Source organism: Schistosoma mansoni (assembly GCF_000237925.1).
Source record: "Schistosoma mansoni, WGS project CABG00000000 data, chromosome 2 unplaced supercontig 0193, strain Puerto Rico, whole genome shotgun sequence".
In the NCBI taxonomy this organism is placed as follows: Eukaryota; Metazoa; Platyhelminthes; class Trematoda; order Strigeidida; family Schistosomatidae; genus Schistosoma; species Schistosoma mansoni.
The window spans coordinates 361741-375323 of NW_017386002.1; the positions used below are offsets into that span (position 1 = coordinate 361741).

The 13583-nt window shown below is 41.0% G+C and overlaps 1 protein-coding gene across 1 annotated transcript in view; it reads right to left on the minus strand.

Moving 5' to 3' along the window:
• The window catches only part of Smp_122830 (hypothetical protein), a gene marked incomplete at its 5' end in the record, with an annotated part of 39298 nt that continues 25715 nt past the window's right edge, over window positions 1–13583 (minus strand). Inside the window, 4 exons of the mRNA XM_018791520.1 lie at window positions 1–2131; window positions 2166–2376; window positions 2410–2551; window positions 2580–2651. Coding sequence (XP_018645328.1) covers window positions 259–2131; window positions 2166–2376; window positions 2410–2551; window positions 2580–2651 — 2298 coding nt within the window. The 3' untranslated portion in view covers window positions 1–258. The remainder of the gene's footprint in view (window positions 2132–2165; window positions 2377–2409; window positions 2552–2579; window positions 2652–13583) is intronic.

Consider the following 13583-nt stretch of genomic DNA (forward strand, 5'->3'; position numbering starts at 1 on the left):
CATACAAGCGATCTTTACAATTTGAGCAGAATCATCTACAATAGTTTAGGATTCATTGTCAACACTCTTCAGTTAATCAGTAGAGACAGGAGAAAGCACGATGATTCGAGTATACACCTGCCTGGTTTTGGAGATCAATTTGACGAAGTACTACAAGAGACACTTTAAGATTTTAGTGTCAAAATGAAAGGCATCGGGTAGTTTACAAAGAGCTGGGATTGGTCTTCGAATATATTACTTGTCACTTAACGACAGCAACTAATGAGCTTGAGTAGCTCCCACCCCACCACCAGCCGCCATTGCTGCCATCAGCGCATGGTATGTGTGGTTGCTAGGAAGATGGTGACCGCCTATATGTTGAGCTGCGGACAGTTGCTGTGCTTGTAGCAGATGAGGCTGAGGGATTGCTGGGTAATGTTGTAACAATTGTTGTGGCTGGCAATTCGGTTGAGACATAATATGAGTCTGCTGTAATTGCTGAGAGGTGGTTGAGGAGTCGGATTGATTTGCCACGCTGGCACCTAGTGGATGAGGATTCGGTTGGCCAACAATGGGTGATAAACCAGAAGCAATGTGATTAACTCCTGGTGTCGCTATCATCGCAGATGCCCCTGGGTAAAACCCAGGAGAATTCTGTTGAGGAGCAAACATTAGATTGTGGTGATATGGAGCTTGGAGATTTGCATATGAAGGGATTTGGATGGAGTGGGATTGATCTTGAAAGTGTTGAGAGAATATTTGCTGAGATTGGGAGGTTTGTTGAGGTGTAGTTGTTTGGGTGATTTGATCTGGTTGTCCAACAGGGATTTGTAGATGTGCAGGTTGCATCTGCATGATGGTATGAGTCGGACATATTTGCTGATTTGGTTGTGATACGTGAACACCACCCAACATCAAACCAGAACTAACAGCAGTAGGTGGGCCAGGAAGGAACTGCAGTCCCACAGGAGGATGACTAGAAACTAAGAAAGGGAACGTGCCGTTTGGTAACTGGTATACTGTTTGCGACTGGAAGGTGGGAATAGACATAGTTGACTGTTGGACGGCATAGGATGTGCCGTGGGTTACCGAAGAAGGAGAATCATTTGAACGTTGGCGTGTGAAGTTGACGGAAGACGAAGGACAAACTGGAAGGCGACCAGTAGAGTTATGACCTGTAATCACCTGAGGAGCTGTAATAGTCTGCCCCAATGTAACGTTCTGTCCTAACTGATGCATCATATTACTACCATGAGTGACATAGCTTTGCTGATTGACAGACGGGGGCAAGGCACTGCCTCGGACGTGCTGAGCAGTTGTGCCAGGTCCACTGGAACAAACTGGAGTAGGTAGGAGTTGCTGAATATGTGTCTGGTGACCATAGGAGTAAGGTGCATACATATGCTGACCTGCAGCAATAAACGTGGCTTGTGCGGGCAATTGAGAAGCTTGAGAGATAACGTTTACAGTCGATACGTAATGTGGGATAGTCATGTTTAGAGTAGGTAAACTGGGTTGAATATTAGGAGGCATAGAAGCAACAGAATGTGAAGTGTAAGACAAACCCATAGGCTGGAACTCAGGAGCGTTGGGATCAAGTGTTGATTTTTTGACACGCTCTTCAGTACTGCTTGGCTTACTAACAGACGACACAGGTACATCCATAGCATTAGTTTTTACAACAGGTGCTGACGTGCACACGCAAGCAGGGGTAGACACTTTAGTAGGTTGATCGTGGCACAGTTTGACTTTATCTTTATCGACTTGAGTGCTGATTCTAGATACTCCATTAACTTGTGGACCAACGTCTGACTTTAGTGCATCCCCAACAGATATGCTGACACGAACAGCTTCGGTGTGATTGGGCTTACTTGACTGAATACATACCTGGGACAGCTGATTGCCAAGGCAACTGACTGGAGTTTCTGCCTGAGCCAGACTTGGTCGAGAATTGCTTTTTGTGTTTCGCACTGAATTTTGGACTGTCCCATTGCGTCTAACAGCACTATACTTTTCCTCCTCATTTTCCATACCAATATCTTCATTGTCTATAAGACTAATACATGAAGAGTTTTCTGTGATGTCTTGCGCCAGTTTTGCACATCGCGCCTCGGTTTCAGAGAAATTTGGAGCAGACCGGTCAACAGGTGTCCTGGAAAATAAAATGAAGCTTAAGCCCAACTTACGTATACTCTCGAAGATCGTCATTGTAGGTGGAAACGACAGAAAACATTTTTTCATTCGTCTCAAACATTTCCATTGCAGAGAAGCTTCCCTGATCAAGTAAACAGTCTTTAACAACATCAGACGATGCAAAAAATGGTACCAGCTCCTTGTCTTCCACTACGTTATTAGTAGAACAGTCTTTAGCGATCTCACCATCCGTTTTTATATCATCTGAAAGAGTTTATAATTACGTTTTGTACTCACCGACTAGGCAGTCTAATCTCTTAACGTTGGATATCTGAACCATTTTAATTTCTGTCCAGAGAATGGTTCTGTCAGCCACGTTTTTACGGTTACCTTTGTCACTCTTTTGTGCAACTTGAGCGTATGTTATACCGAGATCAGCCTGCCAATATATTAAAATTAGCACTTACGGAAGGAGAGACAGCCTTTATCACACCGCGAACATGATCGCCTTCAATAGTAGTGATTTCCCCCACATTTCCCTACACATGAATGTGATAAGTTATGCTTACGATAACGTGGCGTCCAAGAATATACGTTAGTCTAGGGTTCGCGTATATACCCAAGTTGTCATTTGAAGCATTCTAAAAAAGCTAATAACCTGGAAAATATCGCCGTACCTGCGCATGCGACACACGCAAAGGATTAATAGGGGGCATTGACATACGCTGATTACGAGCTCTACAACATTCTGTTGTCGGAGAAAATGAACTTACCTCAAAGACTTCGCCTTACCACGTTGTGACTGACCTGACATTTGAAGTTGATGAGAAAAGTATATGTATTGATTGGTATATTTGGGCAACAAACAAAAACGCCGTTTGCTGATGATGAATGGACAGATAACTACGAAGTCTCAGTAAGAGCAAAGAACCTCACTATCGAGTGTTTACCGCTCTAAGCGAACTTAAACAAGTGGTTCAACATCCAATCAACATTTCCAATAATAAACGCTTGTGAGACTAGACTATTATTATTACCGAATATTGTTTAGTAGCTTTATGACGTTACTGATGAAACGTTGCTTTAAGCTGCGGATCAAAATTCTTGTCGACTCGGTATATTAAATTCTAGGGTAACTGGAATTCAATTTTCAGATCTTCGTTTTAATGCCAGGAGGTGAACAGCTTGTGCTAATTCTTTTCTAGAAAGCTTATTTGGTGATCTAGCAGTCTTTACAATGCGTCTATCGAAATTGTAGTTACCAATTTTCCTGGAAGTAGGTTCCAAGGTTTGATTACTGGTTGAAAAACCTGTATAATAATAGTATTTTGTTTATTCTTGATTTTTTAGACAGCATATCGTGTTGTATGAGATTCCGTGACCTTACTTAAGTATATTGTTTTTTTTTATGATGAGCTGCGAACCAGTGATCGTCAACAGACTGTCATGAGTTCTCCTTTCCAATTTTTGACATGTGCTATTCTTTCGTTTGACACCTGCTTCCAGTCCCACACTCATTGTGTCCATTACACTTCTTTTTTCTTCTTCTCTTTGGGATTCCGAGTTAGTCCCTGACTCATCGTGTAGTTTTGTGAGTCCTGCGATATGCATCCTATCCACCTCCAGCGTCTTACCCTAATTTCTTAGCTGGGATTTCGTTTGTTCCTTCACACAGTAGGTTGTTGTTGATGATATTGGACCAGCGGCTCTGAAGTATCTTGCACAGACATTTGTGCATAACCACCTGTAGATTGTTGATGATGGTCTTAGGAGTGGATTCCGAAATTATTTCTGAAGTGTCGACATGTGTTGTAATAGTAATGATAACAATAATAACGACAGTAACAATGATAATGACAAGATGCGTGAACAAGATGAGGCTAAGCTAAGAAAATTACCATCATTCAACTTACGTCACCAGATCATAAAAATGATTACCAGTCATGTGGGCCAGAGGTTGACCAAGGTAAAAGGAATGCTTTAGCATGCCTCTGTTGAACACAAAGTTCTGGCTTTTTCATCCAAATAGCTGTTGCTCTAGTCTCTCGAAGGATTCCCAGTCTGACAGATTATGGCGTATTGTTGCTAACGTGATATATTATTTTGAATGATTGTATCATTTTGGGTGTTTGGTTTGTTTGTACTCAACGAGCTAAATTCCAGTGTGTTTAGTAAATTTTTCGAATAGCGATATATTGAAATAAAATTGATTTTTATCATGATGTGACATGTCGTGAGAAGATTACTGAAAATTAGTAATGTTTGGGAGTTCTGTTGTCATAATTCCAGATTTGCTAGCAATGTTGATTCACCAATTCTCAGGGTGTTGAACCTAAGAGTTTCACTGCCACTTATACGATTTGGGTGTTAATTCGGAGAAAACAGATAGTGAATAATGGAAAGGATTGTTCCACAACATGTATTAGAGGTTTTGTAATTCGAGAAATGAATTCTTGTTGACAATTATGTTGACAAATACAACTGTCGTGTAATGGGATGAACATAGTAAAAACGTAACTTTTGAGACCATCACACGAAGGCTTGTTACTTGTATTTATATTGTAGGATTAGTAGACCCCGGGACTATTGAATTTCGAAATCCTCCGATCTCTAAGCTTTCGTTTAATCCATAAACCATTATAATACACGGTCATTTCAAATTTACTAACTGTTAATAAATTTTTCTCAGAAGGGGATTTTGTAGAGATTATAGTAATTTTATGGTTGAAATCATGAGTCAATTGAAGCTAGACTACCATGGAAAATCTGGAATCACTGGACGGCCGTTTTGTCATATTGTGAGACTCCCCAGCAGTGAGCACCCACGATCCCACCTTACATGTAATATGTGATTTATATTTTAACGTTATTTAAGAGCTTCAACCAAGTAGTTCCAAAGGCTTACACCTGAACCTACCTTACATTTCAAAAGCTTTAGTCATCCACAATTTTAAACTAGAGCTACGTGTATGAAAACAGTATTCTAGGATGATCATTTACTGTAGTCGTAGTTCGAAAGTATGCTAAAATTATGTTTGCGAAGGCATTTCTACTTAATATCATTTTTTATCATCAGTTTTACATACTTTTATTCTCAGTACTAAGGTTAATCACATTCACAGTCGTTTTGTCTACCCTCATGATGAAATACTACCTACTTTTATAAACTCCTTCTATGAGTAAATAGTTAGGATTGTGTAGTCAATACCTGCAGGGAAAGTCCTCATCATTGACTGCCTGCAGAGTGTGTTGTTTATGACACTAATAATACGGAAAACAAATATCTGTTATTGAAACCCGATTTTTCGATTAAGAACAATCCACTTTGATGGGGATGGAGAAACGTGATCCTAAACCAGTAATGGTCGTCGGCTCAAAGACCCGGGCGAAAAATAATGTATTGACATTTTCTGGGTAAACGGCTAATATGGACTTGTATCTCGCGCAGTGTCTGGTAATACAAATAGATACATGGGTTACGTCATTTATTGCCATTGCTTGCAACCAGTCAGAAAGTAGACAAAGATTGTGGCAAACTCGTGTTCAGTCAGAATGACACAAATATCCAAATCACACCATGCAGGTAATGAAGAGTATAATAGACTAACTATATAAACGCCCATCAAAACATGGATGTTTTTTGAGCATCTATTCTCAGAGTCAGACAATAAAAAAAATTTTTAAGAGAATAGACATGCATGCTAATGATTTCAATGCTCTGGATAAAAACTAGTGAATCACGTTATGATGAGCTGAATATCAGAAGCATGGCAATATTTAACACAATGAACTGCATGAAATCAGAATGTAAGTATGATGAAAGTCCGTGGGACCGAAAGAGAATAGCGATGTAAGTTATTATAATGATAAAAGGAGAAAATTTGGCACGAAAGTTACACGAATAATGCCAATATTTGGGCCATATAAATATGGTCGTTGCAACATATCTATCTGGTCAACGTACTTTTCTTTCCTATGTTGTCGTTGTTGTTGACCTTTTGTGTCGAGCATTGTTTGTTGCAGATAGCCTATTTGAGGCTTTCTCTGTCATGGATTTAGAGGATTTCCTCCGCGTTTTATTTTCATTGCCCTCTAAAGATTCTGAGTTCAATCTATCGTCAAAATCGGAGTTATATTCACCTGCTCTTTATACTGTTACTGTTTACTGTCTTTCCAGATGATTTTCAAAGAACCCTGGTGAAAATTCTGTAATGGATGTCTCACTCTATCATTTCTAACGAATACAGGTAAGTATTTGTCTGATTCGATGAACCCCATTGGTCATGCTTTCTGGGTTCGTGGGTCGAGGGACCTAATGTATTCCACTTGAAGTTTTAGTTGTTGCACGTGGTTGTTTGTGTTCACTGGAATATTTGTTGCATAGTGAAAAAACTCACCGGAAAATGCGACGCTGTTTCATGACCTAAAATAGCAGAACGACAACAGGCATTTTGTCTAGGGGTTGGGAAGTATCCTAATAATATCAAAGGAAACTTGACATTCCACTTGTAATCTTCCTCAGTGGCCGTCACAAGCTTCCAGTCGTCGTGGAACCTTTCTACTATTCTTTTAGCAATCGGGTGAATTTAGAGCTCCCCTCAAACCAAAGATTTTTCCAAGTTGTTCGAACAGTTCGCCTGCAAAGTAAACCCTAATGTCAGTTGAAGTTGTTGCTCGGACACCAAATTTCGCAATCCGGTGTTTACCTATAGTCTTGCATATTGAGGCTGTCATATATTTCAGTGAAACTGTCATGGACCATACCGTCAATTAGTTTACACGAATTGGTAAATGCGTATACCCAGTGAAAACTAGTAGTGGTTCAAGGATTTTCATATGATTGTGGTCGAAACTAGCGTCAACTCAGGTGGTATGAATCATCTCCGGACGTTCGACTTTTGGCATTGGGTACATCCTTCAGCCCATTTTCACACATTTTTATGTTCAGCCATACAAACTTATCTAGGGAAAGCTTTGCCCTAGCTCTTATCAGCGGGTGAGTAATTTCTTGCAATTTTTCAAGTGTTTCGCGTCATGTTATAAGGTGCCCAGGGACGAATTTTTACTAGCTAAGGTTTCCGTATACAAACACCTTATCAGAATGAAGGCATACATATACCTCTCTACATCGGTCCATTCAAACTGTCAGGTTAGATAAGGTTGTTCAATATCATCATTCCTTTTTAACCTTTTCATCAATTGCATTACGGACATAGCTTTGGTGGGTGTAGGCAATAGTGGTGAAGATCTGTTATCTAGGGAAAGGCTTTTCGACCATATGTATGCAGACGATACTGTCTTACTGTATGATAGCACTCAAGTTATACCATCCTCACTTAATTGTTTGACGATCGGTCTGTCCGCGTGGCACGCTTGTTGCACTTTTAAGTGCAAGTAATGTTTAAAAGACTGACAGGAGCCCATGTCCACAGTCACTTCTGGCATCGGGCAGTTGGAAGTGGTCAAGAAGCCATTGTACTTGAAGGACTTTTTGAGTAGAGGTGTTGGCGTGAATGATGAGATTAATCTACATATAGTTCAGGCATGAGGTATCTGTGGCGATGTGAGCTATTCTCAGGGTCTTCGTGGGGTCGATCTGGTTGTAAAAAAGCAGTTATACCACTCGTTAGTAAAGGCAGTTTTACTCTGCGCTTGTGAGATCTCCTTATGGTTCAGTACCGCCTAGCATGTTACATTTACTGCTTTTTTGATATCTTTCCGGTTGTTCTCCGTAGTTATATAGTCTTCCTCGTGTAGATCTTGTGGGTCTTGGAAACTGCTACTGAAAGATTGGTTGAATTTACCAGTGTCTTAATGGAAGGCTGTATTGAACCTTTGTAATGTATTTTCCACATCTGCTCAATTCTTGGCTTCAGTTTCATCTTGGTGACCGTCAGGTGGTGATCTAAAGCTATATCAGTTCCTCTCTTGAATCTCACGTCTTCCGCTGACCTCAGTTTTTACTGACGGAAATGTGACCAATCTGTTTCTCTGTAATGTGATCCTGTGGGGCTCATGTAAATGTGTGTATGCGTTTGTGATGAAATGTAGTTCAATCTATAACCCTTTTGTTGAATGCACATGTCAGCTTCTCTCTTTGTTCTTTCGCTTCTCATGAACCTTCTAAGCGCCTTATGGACGTAAAAGGGTCAATCTGGTTATTTGCAGTGTCTGGCGAAACCCATATAGCTCGTATATGAGTTTGTGTGTGGGGGGGGGAAGTTGTTCCGCCTATAACTATTCTGTCATCCTTCTTTCCTATTCCACATCTTCACATGACATGAGCATAAGCGATGTTTTTCTCATCTAGGTGATCATTTACTGTTCTGTCATGAACTCCAGACTTCTTATTAGATTAATCTTTATCGTCCCCGCAGGTGTCATTGGTGGGAGCCTAACAATTAATGATATACACTGTGATCCCTACATTATTTCTGGTGAATGATAGTCTAACAATCCTGAATTCATTAGACTGCCATCTTATAAACGCGATTCATGCTTCTTTGTATGTCAACAGTGCAACTTCTTTGGATAGAAGAACACCTCCGAAAAAAATTAATCTACAATACAAGTCACGTCTCAATACTAGAATTCATCACCTCACTAGACTTCTGCATGTTACTCCAGAGTCTTTCCCTAATTTCCTCCTCAGCTGTGAGTTGATTTGTTTTCTCCCGCAGTAGGGTCAACGAAAGTGGAGTATCTTGCATAGAAAGTTATTTAAAAATACTTGTACGTTTTGGTAATGGTTGCAGTGGATCTTTAGTGGCCATGGTATCTGACTCCGGTTAGATGATTTCTGATTGCTATTGATACGTACATGCCGTCAATCCTCGTTTCTAACCACCGGCATGAATGGCGTTGGTGAATAACGGACTTAAACAAGTCAAATTCGAGAACGAATTTTTGAATACGAATATATAAAAAATCCACTCTCGTATTTGACTTATTTAATTTCTTTATCCACCAACGCAATTCACGCCGATGATAGTATACGAGGGCAACGAGGATGTATATTTCAACAGAGGTCATTCGTACGCTCTAACTGGAGTCAGACAAAGCGGCACTTAAGATCCACAAGTTCCAGGTCCTTACAATAGAACTAATAATCCTGACATTAATATTGAAGATTCTCACTTTGATATTAGTTGACAGTTGTTTTGAGTTCCATGTGTTCTTCAGTTGTGGGAATACGGCATTCGTTTGCCAATCCACGCCTTAACGTTCTTCATCGGATCCTCCACGTTCATTGATGATGATGTCCAGGTAGGTGGAAGATTCCACATCTCCTATAACTTCTTCATCATGAGTGACCGCGTTGGTTTTCTTTGTGTTGTATTTTAGGGTCATGCTTTTTCCCTTGTAGGGGCCTACAGGTTCAGAGACTTCTGCTTCACTGTTTGTCTTGACCCTTATTTGTTGATTTGTACGGAATGGATAAGCTAGGCAATTCGCGAAGTCCGAATCGTTTATTTGCGTGCAAGCTGTCCACTGTATTCTATGCTTCATCACATTTGCTGAGGTCATCATAATCCAGTCGACCACTCGAAGAAAGGGAAAGGGTAAGAGTAAGCAGCCTTGTCTGACTACTGTACTTACTTCGAATGCATCTGTCACTTGGTGAAAACAGCAAGTCAAGTCGATCTAAATAAATCTTTTAAGGTTACTCACCACAGTCCATCAAATTTATCATGGGTTGAGAATTTGTCTTTTGAGATTTGAGCCTAAGATGAATGATTTTAGTGGTCCAGTTCCTTTGGCCGGATGGTTTGGCCGTGAGGCTTTCATCGGTCCTCTGAATAACATCATAAGCACAAACTTCTACCCATTTTTATCTTGAGTAGTAACAGAAAAATAGATTCCCTCTATTTCCCGAGTTCAACCTTATGTAATTAGTTAAACACAATTATGTTTATGAACAACTCCACCTGTAGCTCTTCTGGAGTTACTGCCGGTCCCAAGCCCGGGTAAAGGAGGAGTGTTGGGCATGGGGTTAGCGACCCCACTCCGTAGAAAAGCTAACTCGCTAAAAAACGCTAACCAGAAAAAATAATTCAAACCATTTAAACTTTGCCCTGGGAGTTGAAGGAATAATTATGACGTCTCATGATGAAAGCCGAAATTCTTCGGAAGTCACGAGACCGATGCACCTTCTAACAACCAGAGCAGCACTCTTTATAGGTACATGGAACGTCCGGACAATGTGGAAGACAGGAAAAACCAGCCAAATAGCAATGGAAATGAGAAGATACAACTTGGCAGTACTCGAAATCAGCGAAACCTATTGGACACAAACTGGACAACAAAGGCTAGGTACAGGAGAGATGCTGCTGTAATCCGGTCACGAAGGGGAAAATGCTCCACACACTCAGGGAGTTGCTCTAATGCTGTCCAAAGAAGCACGAAATGCACTTGTGGGATGGTAATCTCATGGACCCAGGATAATCAAAGCATCATTCAGAACAAAGAAGCAAGAGATCACAAGGAACGTTATCCAATGTTATGCACCCACCAATGATAGCAACGACGATGATAAAGATCAGTTCTAGCAAAGGCTGCAATCAATCAAAGCGAAGTGCTCACAAAAGGACCTCACCATCCTGATGGGAGATCTAAATTCTAAAGTTGGAGTGGACAACACAGGACATGAAGATGTAATTGGACGACATGGATTAGGAGAGAGAAATGAAAATGGGGAGAGACTCGCAAACCTATGTGCATTCAACAAATTGGCTATAGGCGGCACAATATTCCCACACAAGCGCATACACAAAGCTACATGGATCTCACCGGACCACACCACAGAGAACCAGATTGATCACATCCGTATCAACAAAAAATTCCGAAGATCAATGGAAGATGTGAGAAGCCGGAGAGGAGCTGACATAGCTTCAGATCACCACCTGGTTGTGGCCAAGATGAGAATGAAGCTAAAGAAACACTGGACAACTGGACAAACAACACTACAAAGGTTCAATACAGCCTTCCTTCAAGATACTGACAAGCTCCATGAATTCAAGATAACTCTCAACAACAGGTTCCAGGCTCTACAGGATCTACTGAAAGAACAAGAAACTACTTTGGAGGACAACTGGAAAGGGATAAAAGAAGCCCTAACTTCAACGTGTCAGGAGGTTCTTGGTCCTAAGAAGCATCATCATAAGGAATGGATCTCTATGGGAACCCTGGACAAAATTCAAGAAAGGAAGAACAAGAAACTAGCAATTAACAACAGCCGAACACGAGCAGAGAAAGTCAAAGCACAAGCAGACTACGCAGAAGCAAACAGGGAAGTGAAGAAAAGCATTAAAGCCGACAAACAGAAATACATGGGAGAACTAGCAACGACGGCGGAAAAAGCTGCAAGAGAAGGGAATATGAAACAACTATATGATACGACGCAGAAATTGGCAGGGAGATATAGCAAACCAGAGAGACCAGTCAAGGACAAAGAAGGAAAAACAATCACTGAGATTCAAGAACAGAGGAAAAGATGGGCAGAATACTTCGAGGAACTGCTGAATAGACCAGCCTCATTGAACCCACCGAACATCGAAGCAGCACACACTGACCTTCCTATAGATGTCACTCCACCAACGATCGAAGAAGTCAAGATGGCCATCAGAAAAATCAAAAGTGGGAAGGCGGCAGGACCTGACAATATACCAGCAGAAGCACTGAAGTCAGACATTGAAGTTACTGCAAACATGCTTCACCTTCTATTCAAGAAGATTTGGGAAGAGGAACAAGTGTCAATGGACTGGAAAGAAGGATACCTCATCAAGATACCAAAGAAAGAAGATCTGAGCAAATGTGAGAATTACAGAGGCATCAGTTTGTTATCAGTACCAGGAAACGTTTTCAACAGAGTGCTGCTGAATCGGATGAAAGACTGATTAGACGCCCAACTTCGAGATCAACAGGCTGGATTCCGAGAGGATCGGTCGTACACAGACCAGATTGCAACACTACGGATCATCGTAGAACAATCAGTAGAGTGGAACTCATCACTATACGTCAATTTCATTGACTATGAGAAGGCGTTTGACAGCGTGGACAGGAGAACATTATGGAAACTTCTTCGACACTATGGAGTTCCTGAAAAGATTGTCAACATTATCCAGAACTCATACGATGGATTACAGTGCAAAGTGGTGCATGGAGGACAGCTGGCAGGTGCATTTCCAGTAAGGACCGGAGTCAGACAAGGCTGTCTACTCTCCCCATTTCTCTTCCTTCTAGTGATTGACTGGATTATGAAGAATTCGACATCTGGAGGGAAATACGGAATACAATGGACAGCTCAGAATCAATTAGATGATTTGGACTTCGCAGATGACCTAGCCCTCCTCTCTCATACACACGAACAAATGCAGATGAAGACCGCAAATGTAGCGACAGCCTCCGCATCGATAGACCTCCACATTGACAAGGGAAAAAGCAAGATTCTCAAATGCAACGCGGAGAACACCAACACAATCACACTTGATGGCGAAACTCTGGAAGAGGTGGAAACATTCAAGTACCTGGGGAGCATCGTTGATAAACAAGGAGGATCGGATGCAGATGTAAAGGCGAGGATTGGCAAAGCAAGGGCAGCATTTCTACAATTGAAGAACATATGGAACTCAAAACAACTCTCAACCAATTTCAAGGTCAGAATCTTTAATACGAACGTCAGGACAGTCAGTTATACTGTATGGAGCTGAAACGTGGAGAACTACTACGGCGATCATTAGGAAGATACAAGTATTTATAATCAATTATTTACGCAAAATACTGAACATTCATTGGCCGTATACTATCAGCAACAGCGTTTTATGGGGGAGGACAAACAAACTTCCAGCTGAAAAGGAAATTAGGGAAAGACGTTGGAAGTGGATCGGACATACATTAAGGAAATCACCAATGTGCATCACGACTCAATCCCTAACTTGGAATCCGGAAGGGAAGCGGAATAGAGGAAGGCCAAAGAACACACTACGCCGGGAAATAGAAGCCGATATGAAAAGGATGAATAGGAACTGGAAAGAACTGGAAAGCAAGGCTCAAGACAGAGTTGGATGGAGAATGCTGGTGAGCGGCCTATGCTCCTCGACGAGGGGTAACAGGCGTAAGTAAGTAAGCAATGTTTATGAACTAGCATGTGGCTTAAGAGAATGCAACTGAAGCTAACGAATACATCATGTTACATAAATATTGTTGCTGTTTTGTTTAGATCTGCGAGTTAAGCCAAAAACATTTGGAAGGTAGCCAATGTGTCTAGAAGTTGACTGATTGTCATGATGGATTGGCAGTATGGTATATCAAGAGAAGATGCATGACTGAGAAAATTCATCATAAATCTAATTAGGTCAGAATTAATGATTAGTTTTGTCCGTCTTTTGGATTTGTTTGCAGCCACAATTTAAAGACAGCCTATTATCGGTAACTTTTAATTCTATCGAAGTGGACATCCAACTGATGGATTG